General features: G+C 42.5%; 1 protein-coding gene and 3 long non-coding RNA genes across 6 annotated transcripts; 1 reads left to right on the top strand and 3 right to left on the bottom strand.

The window, feature by feature from the left end:
* Window positions 1–1542: 1542 nt before the first annotated feature.
* Window positions 1543–5298, bottom strand: LOC124065520. Its single transcript, XR_006844441.1, has 3 exons — window positions 3952–5298; window positions 3459–3625; window positions 1543–2197 (listed from the first exon to the last, which is right to left on the bottom strand). It is a non-coding gene; the product is annotated as an uncharacterized LOC124065520 (long non-coding RNA).
* A 7-nt stretch (window positions 5299–5305) lies between these two features.
* On the bottom strand, window positions 5306–8257 carry LOC124065499. 3 transcript variants are annotated; one of them, XR_006844436.1, is made up of 4 exons: window positions 8207–8257; window positions 7678–7711; window positions 5958–6059; window positions 5306–5809 (listed from the first exon to the last, which is right to left on the bottom strand). It is a non-coding gene; the product is annotated as an uncharacterized LOC124065499 (long non-coding RNA). The 3 variants fall into 3 exon arrangements; XR_006844439.1 differs by having other exon boundaries at window positions 5958–6219; window positions 8207–8222; XR_006844438.1 differs by lacking the exon at window positions 8207–8257 and having other exon boundaries at window positions 5958–6219; window positions 7678–8185.
* Window positions 8258–8787: 530 nt separating this feature from the next.
* Window positions 8788–10573, top strand: LOC124065494. The gene is made up of 3 exons (XR_006844426.1): window positions 8788–8974; window positions 9583–9716; window positions 9795–10573. It is a non-coding gene; the product is annotated as an uncharacterized LOC124065494 (long non-coding RNA).
* si:dkey-9i23.8 (galanin receptor type 1) lies at window positions 10573–14664 on the bottom strand. Its single transcript, XM_046400941.1, has 8 exons — window positions 14353–14664; window positions 14138–14201; window positions 13842–13967; window positions 12754–12892; window positions 12500–12664; window positions 11407–11491; window positions 11059–11272; window positions 10573–10816 (listed from the first exon to the last, which is right to left on the bottom strand). The coding sequence occupies exons 1-7, from the start codon at window positions 14515–14517 to the stop codon at window positions 11063–11065; spliced, it is 954 nt and encodes a 317-aa protein (XP_046256897.1). The 5' UTR covers window positions 14518–14664; the 3' UTR covers window positions 10573–10816; window positions 11059–11062.
* Window positions 14665–15928: the final 1264 nt, after the last annotated feature.

Raw genomic sequence — 15928 nt, 5'->3', positions numbered from 1 at the left:
AGTCCACAGTTCCAGGGCTGGGTCCGCCAGCACCCCACGCTACGCCAGGGCTCCATGCTTCGGCTGATGGACCGCAGCCCACTGTTCCAGGGCTGGGTCCGCCAGCACCCCACGCTACGCCAGGGCTCCATGCTTCGGCTGATGGACCGCAGCCCACTGTTCCAGGGCTGGGTCCGCCAGCACCCCACGCTACGACAGGGCTCCATGCTTCGGGTGATGGACCGCAGCTCACAGTTCCAGGGCTGGGTCCAGCAGCTTCCCAAGCAACGGCAGAGTCCCACATTCCAGCTGAGGGGCCGCAGCTCACAGTTCCAGGGCTGGGTCCAGCAGCTTCCCAAGCAACGGCAGAGTCCCACGTTCCAGCTGAGGGGCCGCAGCTCACAGTTCCAGGGCTGGGTCTAGCAGCTTCCAAAGCTAAACCAGAGTTCCACGTTCCAGGGCTGGGTCCGCCAGCTCCCAAGGCCATGCCAGAGTTCCACGTTCCAGCTGAGGGCCCGCAGCTCACTGTTCCAGGGCTGGGTCCAGCAGCTTCCCAAGCAACGGCAGAGTTCCACGTTCCAGCTGAGGGGCCGCAGCCCATTGTTCCAGGGCTGGGTCCGCCAGCACCCCACGCTACGCCAGGGCTCCATGCTTCGGCTGATGGACCGCAGCTCACAGTTCCAGGGCTGGGTCCAGCAGCTTCCCAAGCAACGGCAGAGTCCCACGTTCCAGCTGAGGGGCCGCAGCTCCAGGTATGGGTCCGCCAGCACCCCACGCTTCGCCAGGGCTCCATGCTTCGGGTGATGGACCGCAGCTCACAGTTCCAGGGCTGGGTCCGCCAGCTTCCCAAGCTACACCAGAGTCCCACGTTCCAGCTGAGGGGCCGCAGCTCACAGTTCCAGGGCTGGGTCCGCCAGCTTCCCAAGCAACGGCAGAGTTCCAAGTTCCAGCTGAGGGCCCGCAGTCCACAGTTCCAGGGCTGGGTCCGCCAGCACCCCACGCTACGCCAGGGCTCCATGCTTCGGCTGATGGACCGCAGCCCACTGTTCCAGGGCTGGGTCCGCCAGCACCCCACGCTACGCCAGGGCTCCATGCTTCGGCTGATGGACCGCAGCCCACTGTTCCAGGGCTGGGTCCGCCAGCACCCCACGCTACGACAGGGCTCCATGCTTCGGGTGATGGACCGCAGCTCACAGTTCCAGGGCTGGGTCCAGCAGCTTCCCAAGCAACGGCAGAGTCCCACATTCCAGCTGAGGGGCCGCAGCTCACAGTTCCAGGGCTGGGTCCAGCAGCTTCCCAAGCAACGGCAGAGTCCCACGTTCCAGCTGAGGGGCCGCAGCTCACAGTTCCAGGGCTGGGTCTAGCAGCTTCCAAAGCTAAACCAGAGTTCCACGTTCCAGGGCTGGGTCCGCCAGCTCCCAAGGCCATGCCAGAGTTCCACGTTCCAGCTGAGGGGCCGCAGCTCACAGTTCCAGGGCTGGGTCCGCCAGCTCCCAAGGCCACGCCAGAGTGAAAGTCTCCAGTGAATCTTAGAAAATTGATTATTTATTTTCATCACTGTTTTGATCTTTTGTATTCCTGAGGTATTGATGGTTACGCTTAGAGGTAAGTAAAAAATGCAGAAAAATGTCAGTGAAATTCTCCTGCAATTTTTCCAATTAATTTAATAATTTTTGTTGTTTTTTTGTTTTTTTGTTGTTTTGTTTTTGTAGTTTCCGTTTTTTTCTTTTTTTTTTGTTTCCACAGATGCTGACCTGAGAAGTGCAAGCCTTGGATTTCCACAAGCACAAAGATATGGACCAGATGACAGGGATTACTGCAGGACCATCTGGAGGGTAGTGCGGTTGTATTGCCTTTGTGCTGTTTTCAACTGAATATATGTCAAAAAGGATTAACAAATGATCACATTCTGTTTTGTTTTGTCCCAATCATTTTGGAACTGTGATTGTAAAAGTAAGTAGTTGAGTAGTTAGAAAATTCTCACATTCTGTCCTATTTCTGTTATATACAGCAACCCCTGACCCCACCCTCTACACCTGTCCAGACGACGAGGGCCGCCCGGGCCCGACCAGCACAGGGGATGCTGTTGTTTCCATTCACTTCTTCTGTGCTGGTGGGTTTGGGATGCTCCTCACAGATCTGCACATCGGAAGTTGCCACCAACTCACTGCATCTCGATTCAGAAGTCAAGTCAGTTAAGAAATTGAGTCAGTTCATTCTAGGAAAAAAAAGATAAATAATAAATACTGTGAATTTTTTAATTCAGTGTGTTTCTGATTTTAATTTTACTGAAATGTTTTCCAATGTTGAATTTTATTTCCTTGTTACGAAACTGTAAGGGAATCATGCAGCTCTTTTAAGCCCTAAGAGAAGTGACTATTGTTCTGAAGCACTGACAATAATCATTAATACAAAATCAGAGAGCAGGACTAGAAGCACAAATGTTTTATGATACTAAGCTTGCGATGTCCTTGAACAAAGCAGAGAACTTCTAAAATGTTCCAGATGAGCTACACATTAGCCGACCACTCACATGGTTGTGAATGTGTAAAATTGTATGAAGCAGAGTTTCAGTAAACACTGTCAAACCTCGTCAGCCAAAGCCACAGAGATAAACATTTATTTACTAATGAAGCATAGATTCTTCCATCAATGCTACATTAAATGGTTACGTAAGTTGGCAGTTCATATTGAGTAAGTCTTAAATGTTTTTACTCACAGATTTCATGTTTTTAGAGCAGAGGGCTTTCCACTAAGAAGAGACAGGTGAGAGTGTCTTACACTGCTTTACTTCAGTGTAGGACATAATGAGTCTCTCCACAGTGCTCCTTGAAAGCTGAAGAAAAGTCATGTATCTTCATGACACCATAATGTAAAAAGGTGCGTGTATATGTGTGTGTCAGACTCAGGCTGAGAGTCAGTCATGAGTGTGCATGACGTGAAATTACAGTTACTGAAACATGGAGTTACATGGTTTTCAATAGATGACTGTCACAAGAAACCTCTCATCAGACAATGGTGTTAGTGGGAGAATTCTAAGGTCATGTGACAGCCAACTTTGTAACATCACACACCACATATTTCAGAGCCCTCTGAATTTACAGAGGGTACCTAATGCCTTAGGGAAAACAACACTGCGGTCCTTATCGTTGCAAAGAGATAAACGACTTTGGACCGGTTGCTTTCACATGCCAGCTGATGAAATGTTTTGAGATAATTATTAAGTCTATTCTCATTAATAAAATGAAAGCCCAATAGGACCCCTGGTGTTTGCCTACAGGAGCATGAGGGTGGCGTAAGATGCTATGCTTACCTTACTTAACCTTCTTTATAGCCACCTCAAACAAGGAAAAACTCATGCTCACTTCCTATTTGTTGACTGTCACAAATCAAAACATGTTGCATCTACAGAGACATTTTAACACTCGGGTTCTCCTTTGTCACACTGTCCACAAATAAAAACAACACAATACACTTACACTACTTTTATGTCTCACTGTGCTCTTCCATTCATCTTCCTTCATCTTGTTGCTCTTCCCCGGCCTGTTTCCTCTTCTTTGTTGTGTCCTGGGGCTTTTCCTCATCTTGTTTCTCATTCTGTGGCTCCTCTGGGGTCCTTCTTATCACTTGAGATCGTAGAGTTTCCCTGAAAGCCCAGAAGAACAAAAGCAAATCAAACTTGCATTCAATCTGACAAAAATCATGGCAACAATATTACTGTATATATTATAATATCTTTAAAAGTCATTTTACTCCATGAGGCTAACTTTCATTAGTTATACACACAGATATACCCTTACCATTAATTCTGTGATAAATAAGCACATTTCTTTACACGGCTATAAACTAGATACTGAATGGAAAAAGCACAGTATCATTAAAGCCATTTTTATTCCTTTTGGTTAACTTTGTTACTGTTCACATCACTAGCAACATATTGAAGCCACTGTAGCATTTAGATTATCAGTGCACCATGTTCTTCCATGTCACCCATGTCCATGTCGCTTCACTCATGTCTTCTCTGATCCTGGAGCTGTTCATCACGTCTGGGTTCCTTCTGTTCTGGTCTCATCTTCTTCACCCTGTCCCACCTTCCACACACTCAAAAAAGTTTGACCATTGGCTGCTTAAAAAAAATTATGGCAAGAAAGTGATCCTTAATATAATTGAATAGATTTTATGTACTACAAATCTATTGATTTAAGTTCATTTAAACAAAACACTTAAGTACAAAATAATGAAATTATCAGCTGAAATATTTTGGATTTACTAATATTATGGCAATTTTTTTTATTTACTAGGTATCTGAACAAAAGTAAGTTAGATTTACCAAATATCTGCAAAAAAGTGATTTACTACATTTACTAACTATTTAGGTGGAATTAATTTATATTTACTAATTACCTGGACGAAACGTATCTTAATTTGCCATTAAGCTTTCTTGTTACAAGAATTTACTGCAGGGCAGGAAAACAGCAGGTAAGTAGACATTTATTTGTGTTTTGCATAAACAAAAATAAATACATTTTTTTCTGTATAAACTCAAATCGTTAAGGTCAATATGTTTCTAAACAATTAAAAGAAAAACATCCCATGCTCACTGACTCAAGTCTGGGATAAAGGTCAGGTCCTTCATTTGGTTTAGTTCTTCACTACTACAGTGGAACTCAAATCATTTATTTGTGCAAATTCCAGCTTCTCTATGAAACATGTATCCCTGATGTACACAACAGAATCACAGCAGCAGCTAACCCTGTGCCAATATTAAGTCCTAAAAGGGGTGCCCCTCTCCTCACATGACTAATTGGATTTTTCTGAACAAACACCTGAACAGCAATTAACTACAGTACTGCAACTTCAAGCTTCGAAGTAAACCATGTGGCAGTGACTTAACAATTCATACAGAAAACGCACAACAAGTGAAACATCAACAACTACATCAGTTAAAACTGTGTGTGCATATTTCAAAACTATTTTTCCCAGAAAGGCAGGGAGGTTTGGGGCCTGCAAGCAGAGTGATCAAATATTCTGGAAAAAAAAAACAAAGGCACTTGCTATTTGAGGTTGACCACTCACACAGGTAGCCTCCTCTGCGTCAGATCAAAATATACAGCTTATGCTCACAACTAGCAGTGGCACAAAACACAGGTAAAGACTCAGCAGAATATTTTCCGCCTTCATAATGAAGCTGTGAGGTGGCGTTACAAGAACAACCAGAAGAATCATGAAAAACAAAAGAGTCCGGTTTTGCCTCTATGAAAGTGGACTGTGTCACTGGCATCCATAAGCTGGTGGCTGAGTGTTCATAGTCCATCAAGAAGCTCTCTGTTTTCATAGTGCAACTCTCACTGTCCATACCAAGCTACAAAAACAGTTACTTCGAGTCGTGTCGATTATAAGTCCAAAGTATAACATCACACGCTTCAAGTGAGTATGGATAAGGTGTTTTTTCTGAATAAGACTTGAATACTTAACTGCAGTACAGAATTACGGAGCACTCCAACGTATTTAGGGGTCCCTTTTTAAGCCAGCAGTTTGTTCTTGAGGCTGTTCACTTTTGGGGAAAGCTTTGAACAATCCAGCTCGAGGAAAAGTTTCTGAAAGGCTTCAGAAGTGTACCTGAGTTCCTTGGGATAGGCAAGATCCACTGCACACGTCAATCCCATGAGCATGGCACAAGCCCTTGGAAAGTTACCCAGACCAGTCAGGACCTTTGTTCCTTCTATCACAATTCCGATGTCCTCTCTACCCTCTGACGGATTAGTCTGGATGCTGTAGATTTTCATCCCTTGTACAGCAAGGTCCTGTCAACACTGTCCTCATCTGCATCCTAAAATAACAAGAACATTGTGTATTTCAGACTATACAGCTATAGGAGAAGGTCCTAAATAAACAGAGATAAAAGAGAGAGAGAGAGAGAGAGAGAGAGAGAGAGAGAGAGATCACTTCTGTATATTTTAATATATATTTTAACTTACATCATATTCTTTAAAGAGGTGCTCAGCATATTCCCCAAGGTACAACTTCAAACACCGGATGACAACATCTCTGGCTATATTGATGGCGGGATTGCTAGGTGCCTGAAATAACACAAATTAATATTACTCAAAGTCATTGTGCAGTTTTTAATACCAGGAGGTAAACACTGACCACTGGCATTGACCACCAGTCTTATGAAACACTCCTTGTGGTAACTGAGGTTTCCAGAGGACCAACTAGAACTTCAGGAAGTCACCGGTCCTGGAAAAGGAAATATGACTATCATTGAACTTATGGTGAGCAGAGAGGTGAGTTTTGTCACCTTTGCACAAACTAGATGCTACATTTTCTGATAACATACATTGCTGGTTGTACATTCAAATTTACAGTAGCGATATAATTCTAAAAATGTAACTTAACAAAGATTGCAAAAATTGGCTATTTTGCAAACTGTTGACATGTAAGCAGCTGGAAAATAGTCAGATGTTTACATTTATACAGAAGATACACTGGTAAGAGGAGAGTACCACATGTAGAACACATATAGAGCAAATTTTAATCTGTGTTAAAATCTGTGTCAAAGAATATTGTTGATGTCTTATACTTTTGTGTTTCAGAAATGTATTGTAAATGTTTCACAAAAGACAGTTTCATGGCCTTTCAGATGATTTCCAATATGTTGGAAGAAGTCATTCTCAGCAGAACAACTAGAATCACAAACTAAACACTTAAAAGTGGAGGTGATATTTGGCTGCAGACTGTCCTCAGCTGCATGGTACCTGGACAAATGTGTGTGAAGCGCACTCTGCGTTTTGAATGTGCAAGGGCAACTACCATAGAGACATGGCTGAGATTGCCCACGACTAAATGTTGCATGCTGTAGTCTGTAATGTTTTAGTAGGTTCCCTTTTGTAGAAGACTTGCAGATCTTACACTGCCATCCCATAGGCATAAACCTAAACTAGTGAGAAAGGAAAGTCCTATTAACTTGTACACAGGATAACTGCATAAATAGTAAACTACTTCATTAGTAAAACTGAGGACCTTTGATTTTAATGTTGGTTCTTTTTCAGTCATACACATTTAAATAGTTCTTGTCTGCCATTTATGAAAGTTCACAAAAAGATATGTCCAAATCAAGTCTCATCATAATTTAATTCTTCCTGGTGGCGGGGCCAAACTGGGTTTTTTTTTTTTTGACCGTGGAAGTTTCCCAGCAGCCAGAGCCCGGGGGGGCCGGTGGGAGGAGGCAGAGAGTCCGCCAGCTGCCACACCGCACAGCCTTTTTCAAGGCACTTAACCCCCCCATGCTGCCCACTGCTCCTGTGTGTGTTTCACTGCATGTAATTTGCTGGGTGTTGCATGTGTGTGTTCAACTAAGGATGGGTCAAGAAGACGAATTCAGTGTGTGTATGTAAATATATATATACTGTCAATAAAGCTGATTCTTCTTATTCTTCTTCTTAATTGTATCTATGAAAAGCGTTTTCTATATTTTATGCTGCTTTCATTTCAACTTCAGGTTGGAACTTCAGGTTTTGACCATCACTGATGATCTAAAGTGTAGCAAATTTGCTTAACCAGCAAAGGTTGTTTTTTATAAGTTATGAAGTTATCAACATGGTATTGCAAAACAGTGAACAAACCCTTGCACATACTGTATGTGAAATGTAACATAATAGTATACTGTGTACTGTATATTGTAAGTGAAATACATACCTGTTGTTGAATTGTTGACAGAAACTTCATGCACCTAGAATGAAATGCATAGCTTTAAGTCATTTGGATAATTAATATTTTAAGCACAAACTCAAACACACGTGTATTCATGTCTCCCTGTGACAGACTGTCATGCAGTCATCACCTATTCATTAACACAGCATGATGTTTTGTTACACATATACCAGAATAATAATATAAAGGAAAAAATATTTATATGCGCATATGCGCTCTTATTGTGTCATTTATTTTTCTCTTGTCATTCAACATCCATGCACATTGCCAAAACTGACTGATCTGGAGTGATGAAAACAGGTTATTTGCAATGTGACCTATATATTTGACAAGGCTATGCTGTGGGAAGACACATACGTTCTCTCTTACTATTTTGCGCATAAAATGTGGCATAATGTATACAGTGTTATGAATCTATAGGAGCAAACAGACAGTAACAGTGACGAAGCCAGGGTTAGTACAATAAAAGGGGGGTGCGGGGGACCCCACACCACCAGTCCCCCTTTGTGCTTACCGCTGGTAGCGCAGTCTCTGTCCGCACGGACCGTATGGAAGCCCGTTACTGTCACATTGTCGTCGGGTATGTCCTGGTGCAGCCATGTCTCTATAAAGCACATCAAACTGCACTCCCGGTATTCCCTCTGACTCTGCGACAGTGCCGTCAGTTCGTCCATCTTATTCCCGAGTGACCTCACATTTCCCATGACGATAGAGGGGAGACACGGCTTAAACTTTCTAGTCATAAGCCTCCGCTGTTTCAAAGCTTCCCTCTTCCTCCGTAACTTTTTATTTCCCCTGCATCCCCTGTGAGTTTTAATCCAGCATTCAGCAGGGATTTCTCTCGGTGTTTTCCCTGGAGCGGTGGCCGGCTTCAGGTCCATCAGCTGATCCCGAGTGTAAACAATGCGGGAAGCGAGGAGTTGCATCGCCGCTCCGAAAAGTGTAGTTCAGCGACGAACAAAAACACCAAAAAGACCCACAACTTCCTGGTGTGTGGTAGATAGAAGACAGTGTAGTCCAGAGTAAAAAAGAAAGTAAAGGAGTCACGAATAATAATAAAATAGTAGAAAAACAGTGAGAAAGATCGGGAGCGTCTGTAACAGGCTGCACACGTATCGACGCATGCGCACTGTTCTTAGCTTAGGTCTGCTGCTCTCTGAAGCTGCAAACAGGCCAGCGCCAAGACAGAAGAAATGCTGTTCATCAGCAGGTGAAGCTGTCTGTATTTCAAGTGATTCCATACACTTTGAGTTGTACCCATGTGGGCAGAAATGAAGGAATAGTAAGCTTGTGAACTAAAATCGTTTTTCACTAACTTGCTAATGTTTTAAGCCACGGCAAGATCAGCTTTGCTGTTAAAATTTACTTTTAGCTGACGAATGTGCTGTTTTCAACACATGATATCATTTGCTGTTGCTGTTTCTTATATTCTTTATATCTTGTATATTATATAGACAGTAGTGTTGGGACATTACACCAACAGGAATTTTAATGGCATCATGTTGTAAACACACGGACAGCTTTGCAGCTGTAACAGCAGGTCCAACCACTGAAATACAACCCCTTAAATAGGTGTACTTTTGTTTGTTGATACTTTAGTGAAACCTTGGTGTGACACACAGTGCAGATGTGGTGTGATGTGATGCAATGAGAGGATCCCAGCAGGCATTTTATAGGACACTGTGTTGTGATTGTGATGTTTGATGGTGACTAATTTGACATCTTGGGAAATGACCTGACCTTGTTTGATCTTCAAATTAAAAAATATTAGGGTTTAGGGTTATTTCTCCCTTGTTGTCCTTTTGTTCTCTTTTCTCTTTTCCCTGCCTCGTGTTTGGTCCCTGTTTGTCTGTTTCCCCCTGTCTCTGTGTGTCTGTGTTTATGTGCAAGTTGTCCAGAGCTGAGCGGGGTTTACTGATAGGATTTCCCACCAGTTTTGCTGCACAGCTGTTCCTCATTCTCCTCATCATCCCCACCCTCTTCCAGACTGCTTAAAGACTGGTTCATTCATCCACTCCTACCTGGTATGTTCACTTAGCCCATCTGTCAGTTTTTGCTCAGATGCTTTGGATGCCATCTGACTCTCCTCTCTGTGTGCTTAGGTCCAGTCTCACCTCTTCTGCACTTCTTGAGCCATGCTTACCTCCAACACTGTCAGACTGGGTTCAGTCACCAACCAGCTCTTCTGCCAGCCCACTACTGGCTCTGTGTTCCTGGAAACTCCCTGAACTCTCTAACCTCCATTCAGTCCTGAATTCACCAGTTCAACTAGTTAACAACTCTGCATTCTGTATGGACAACTGTGCCTCTTCAGCCAGAGACTCTGTTGCAAATAAACACCTGTCGAATTTTTACTTCTGAGTGTGTGTGCATTCTGCCCCGGGGTCCTAAATCAATGTGTTTAAACATAAGAATAAACCTGTGTGGGTTTGATCAAATTTGGCTGTACCATATGAGTTTGTACAGCTGAGGTATTTGACATGTCGCTTTACTTTAACTGGACTAAATTCACAGATTTTTACTTGTTTGTTCGAATCTTGCTTTAATCTCTGTGTTGTCACATTATTATCTCTTCCTGTATTAAGGAAGGCGACAGTCCACTCGTTCTTTTCATCAGCTGCACCTGGAGGAAAAAAAAAGTGTCACATCTCAAATCTTCAGAGGTCACCTGAAGGACAAATCATAGTGTCGACTGTCACTCTGCTGTTTGTGGGTGTGTGTTGTGTAAGTTGCTTTGTATAGGCTACCTGTCTTTGCGTTTGCTTGTGAGTGTGTCCATGGTTTCAAGAGGATTACTAGTTCATCATGACACCTTCACATGTTTCCCAGGTGTGAAGCACCTTTCAGTTTTTTATGTGAAATGTAAAACATGCAGACAAATTTCACGTAATATTTAATGCATAATGCTGTTTCGTGTGATTCATTTATAAACAGGCCAAACATGAATGTTACATAGGCTGCAATTGTAAGGGTGAACTTAAACACAAATTTTGCTGCAGTAGCTGAGGCTCAGGAGGTAGAGAGTCGATGGTTCAATCCCCAGCTCCAGCATGTCATAGAGTCCTTGGGCAAGATGCTGAACCCCAAATCACTCCCAATGTCAGTCATGTCAGATGTCAGCCTCCTATCAGATATAAACAGATACAAAATACAATAAATCTACAATACAATAGATAGCAAGTGGAAAATGTGCATTTGGCATGAACAGCAGGGAATAAAATCTCTTGTAATCTGCACCATGAGTAGCTTACTAAACTGTACTGGTCTTGGACTGACTGTAAAAGGTTACATTTGGGCTACGTACACAAGTATGAACTCGAAGTGATCATGTTGAAATGTCTGATGAATAAATATGGAACCCCTCACATGTTCATGGGTCACGTTTAGTGATAGCAGTGAGGACAGGCTCTGATGATGGTTTCCTGTTGGTCCACAGCAGGGCCAGGCCAGCTTCCCGGAAGTCCTGATGGGAGCAGTAGATAAGGGGGTTCAGACCACAGTCCAGGTAGGACATCACTGATGACAATGTCCTTAACCAATCAGGTGCTGGTGACAGGTCCAGTCTGCCCAATAGGATCAGCTGATTTGTCAGTGGAGAGAAATAAACAAAATCAGTGTCCAGTCTGTGGCTTTTACTTCTGTGTGCATGCAGATACAATGGCTCTTATGTTGCTTGAGGGATGCAAGTAGTGAGTAACTAAGTGCATGTGTCACCTCAGACACAACAAAGGGAGTGTAGCAGAGCATGTAGGAGGCCACCAGCAGGGGAGTGACTGCAGACAGATCTGCTTCATCATCACTGAGACAAACAGGACAGAGAGAGAAGGCTAAGTAACAATGGCTTTGTTGCCATGCACAGACAATTACTTTCTTACCCTGGACACTGGTTATTATAGCATAGTGTTATACTGTGGCTATTTCAATATATATGATACAAACATTGCTATATTAGTAGTAAGTTATGTTCGCTCAAGGGGAGGGGAATTGTGTTGGGTGGATTATTCATGGTGTCAGGGGCTAGAAGTCTTTTAGTAAACTAATTCCACAAACTCCAAAGACCCAAGCTCAGGACAGACTACAAAACAAAGTCAACATAGCCACACTTGCTTTGGATGAGATAATGAGTATTATGAGCGTGTCTTCTGCTCAGCCTGTGTGCGTTCACATAAAAAGAGACATTTTGCACATCATTCGACTTCTTTTTTTTTTTGCACAACATGGACCAATTGTGTGTCAACTATTCCAGTCAAGTGGAACATCCTTTTGTAAAGGAGAGCTATGGAAAACCTAAATCAAATCATTACAGTAAAAACCACACTGTTCTCCTGAAATGACGGTTTCTGCTCATTTCTACGTTGTGTTTTAAGTATAACACATGACACACAGAGATATGCCTCATTTGTGTCCATCCATTAACCCAGATTGTTTTTGATTTTTATTTTAATGGGTGAGCAGTTTCCCCTGCCTCCACTGTTTGTGCTAAGCTAAGCTAAACACGTCCCGAATTATCTAGAATATGAAACTGATGTCAAGCTTTTCTTTTGATTCTGCATAACATGCAAAACAAGACAATTTCCAAAAATGTTGGAATCTGCAAAATTTTTTTTTTTTTTTAAATTTTACTATGCTTGCTATACTATGCTATGCATAATGACAATAAAGACTCTTGAATCTTGAATCTTGAATTAAAGTTCATTATAATTTAATTTAAACAATACTATGGTATTTTGAAATGGCTAAAACATCGTCTGATCAGTTTCCAGCTTGAGGCGTGTCCCATGAGATTATCTGTTCCCTTGTGGTTTACCTGATGCAGCTTGAGCGGCAGCCACAGGCACTGAGCAAAGAGCAGAAGAAGATGAGGAGGAAGGGGAGGAAGATGCAGATGGAGAAAGCACAGAGAATGTAGACCAACATGTCTGAGTAGCTGCTCTCCCAGAAGACAGCACACAGCATCTCTGCAGGGTCATACCTGAAATAGAAAGGAAACATGGTGGAGATGGACACTGGAGGGGAAACAACATGGAGACCATGGAGCACTAACTGAAAGCACTGACATACTTGATCCAGGCGTAGACTACAGGGACACTCCCGAACACCACTCCTGTCACCCAAGACACCAAGCATGCTGTCACCATGACAGCAAAGGGAGCACTTCCTGTGGTGACTATGCCAATCAGACGCTGAACACAGAGGATAGCTGTGAGAGACAAAAAATGGAAATGAAACATGAAAGGAATCGTGGGACTGTTGCCTACTAACACAGTGTTACTGAGGCTGTGGCTGTAGTACTGATGTAACAGTGGTTATCATGCATAGTAGCTGCATCAGAGGCTGCCGTTAACAGATGTATTAACAAAGACTGGCTTCAACAAGAGCACAGTGTTCCCTGGCCTTTGTGAGGTGGCAGCTTGTCTGTTTCCTATGCTTTGTTGTTCCCTTTAAATCTCCAATCTCCTGGGTGCAAGTGAACCATTGACATCAATTGGCACTAACTCATCTTACACATGTGTGTATTGTCCATAAGTCCACTCCCTGAGACTTGTTGCTCTGTTAAGGTTGAAGTCTAAATCAAGATAGAGCAGTTAGATCTCACAAACAAGACCATGAACCTGGATTAAAGCTATATTTCCAAGCATCCAGTGGTAAATATAGAAGTACCTGAGACATGTACTTCCAAAGAGGTACTTTGGGAATCACTCCCCTATACAGTCACCTGGAATGTAAGTTTATTTAATTGCTGCAAAACATTAGAGAATCGACGTTGGATTCTCTGCAGAGACACAAGACAGAGTCTCAGCACAGTGGAGTGCAACATGAACAGGAATTTTAGCATGTGTATCAGTCAGCTGCAAAGATGCAACATAATGTGGTTTCAAATCTAAAATAAACTAAATTCTAACAATCTTTATAATAACACACTTTAAATTGTCACTAACTGCAGTGTAGCCTTTAATCTACACAGATGTGATTGTACATTGCACATTCAATATGGTGACTAATGAGCCAAGATTTGTTTATTAGAGATATAAATTAGAAACAAAAAAAAAAGAAGCTTAAATAAACTTTAGAATATCTAAATTCAGAATTAAGGCATGGCTTTCACTGATGAAGCGGTCTCTGTGAGTGTGCATGGAGCCGTGTGGTACCTATGCTCCCAATTGAGGAGGTGATGAAGGCAAACTTCAGCAGGCTGACAACCTCACACCACGGTGACCTCTGACCTCCTGTCAGCATGGCCAAAAGGGAGCCAGAAATGATGAGGAGGGAGCAGCCTTCACAATACAGTGGTTCATTATCACAAACTGTGATTTCATGCTCTGAGACTGCACATCAATCAGAATTGGAAGAAACTGATGCAATACAGGAATCAAATGAAATGCTGATGTGCACTGAGAGATGGCACCAAGGAATTAAATCACAACATTGACATTTAAAGTTGTACCGAAATCTGACAAGGTGAGACTGATGAAAGGGAGCCAGTAACGACAGCAGAACTGACCTCTGCACTGAAATTAAAAGACAGAAGAGGCAAGGTGAACATATTGTATGTTGAGCTCGCACAACAATGAGTGTTGCCCCAAAAACATCAACATAATTTCATTCATAGCCATTATGTTCATGAATAACATTTCACACCAACATAAGGAACAACTTCACCTTGAATTTGACCAGCAGAACAAGAGCATTTCCCACAACTCCCATGGCCATCTCCAGGCCCAGCACAGCCACCAGCAACCACTTCTCTGCCTCTGGCCAAGTACGTTCCAAGAACACAGTTCCATTAAACCATTCACTCACTGGAAAATAAGGTATACAGAACATAGCAAAGTTTATTAGAAAGTAACAACCTGCAAAGAGTGTCGGGGACTCAAGTCCACCAGACTGGAGCTGTTTAATGCCAATGCATCTGTCAGGTTCTGTGGTGCCAGGTGTTGAAATTAATTGCCATTTGCACTAATAAAAACAAGTAACCACCCAAGGAAGTGAAACTGTAACTTGTGGGAAATGTAGCGTTGCAATCGTAGTGGTAATATGCCTGTAATCTTCTATAATCTGAACTGGATGTTTGAATTACAGTAGTTTTGTCTGCTGTGTATGATTTCATGTCCTCCATTCTCATATTGTCATATAAATTAAAACAAATTTTAAAAAGGTCAAATGAAAGAAGGCGTCTTTAAAATTTCAGTAAGATTGCATGAACTAAATGACGGGAAAGAAAAAACAGAAAATAACAGGTGGGTATTAAGGGTACTGATACAAAATAACTGACAATTGAAATACATAAATAAAATTGCTGCATGAACATGTGCAAAGCACAAAAGGTCACATTTGAGTCACATCTAAAAGATATGCAGTTTAAAATCTGTTGGAAGCAGCACGGTGGTGGTGGTTAGCACTGTCGCCTCACAGCAAGAGGGTTCCAGTTTCGAATCCCAGTCCGGTTTCCTCCCACAAGCGCAAACACACGCACATTAGCTTAACTGGCTACTCTACATTGCCCCTAGATGTGAGTGTCTGTCTTTGTGTGTCGGCTCAGTGACTGACTGGTGACCAGTCCAGGGTGTACCCCCGCCTCTCGCCCGAAGTCATAGGCTGAATGGATAGTAACCTGTTGGTTAAACTCTTATGAAAATATGAAACATAATGAATACTGAAGATATAGGAAAAATGAAGATAACAAATGTGTAAATTTACAACAGGATGTCTGTCTGTGAATCTTCCGTTTTCCCTATGTACACCTACTGCATATTCATACAGTAGTTGACACTGACGCAGTGTTCTACCAGCAACTGAATGTAAACGGTGACATGGTCATTGTCTAATGATATCCAACCATTTTCCTTATCTCACCGATGTTTTCATAGGCAAAGACACTTTACTCATGCACAGGGAAAGAGCAGATTAAATCTCAACATCAATCTGACTGTATTTAATATGTGATGGAGAAAAGGGTTCACTTACTTTTACAGTGATCCGTCAGTCCACAGCCTTCAACAGTGGTTACTAGGCGTTTGTAGACAAGAGCTCAGATGGAAGTGTCATCAAAACCTTTTTCAATTAAAATTCACATGCTCCATTTAACTCAACTAGTATGGCTCTGTTGCACATTGTGTGTGCTTGTAATTCAGCTTCTACTACTGGGAACTAATAGGTGATGATAATGTCAACAATAAGTAAAACAAGTAGCCCCTACAAATGAAATGCAAAAATATGTCAAATAACATTTATAAAC

This window comes from Scatophagus argus, chromosome 2 (genome assembly GCF_020382885.2).
Source record: "Scatophagus argus isolate fScaArg1 chromosome 2, fScaArg1.pri, whole genome shotgun sequence".
Classification (NCBI taxonomy): Eukaryota; Metazoa; Chordata; class Actinopteri; family Scatophagidae; genus Scatophagus; species Scatophagus argus.
This window is presented reverse-complemented; position numbering and strand designations above follow the sequence as displayed.

Coding starts and splice junctions, on each gene's coding strand:
- si:dkey-9i23.8 (XM_046400941.1), bottom strand. CDS start 14,517: ATGTTCTGTATACCTTATTTTCCAGTGAGTGAATGGTTTAATGGAACT. Junction 12,893..13,841: donor CTCCTCAATTGGGAGCATAG/GTACCACACGGC, acceptor TGTCTCTCACAG/CTATCCTCTGTGTTCAGCGT. Junction 11,273..11,406: donor CTCCCTTTGTTGTGTCTGAG/GTGACACATGCA, acceptor CTGACAAATCAG/CTGATCCTATTGGGCAGACT.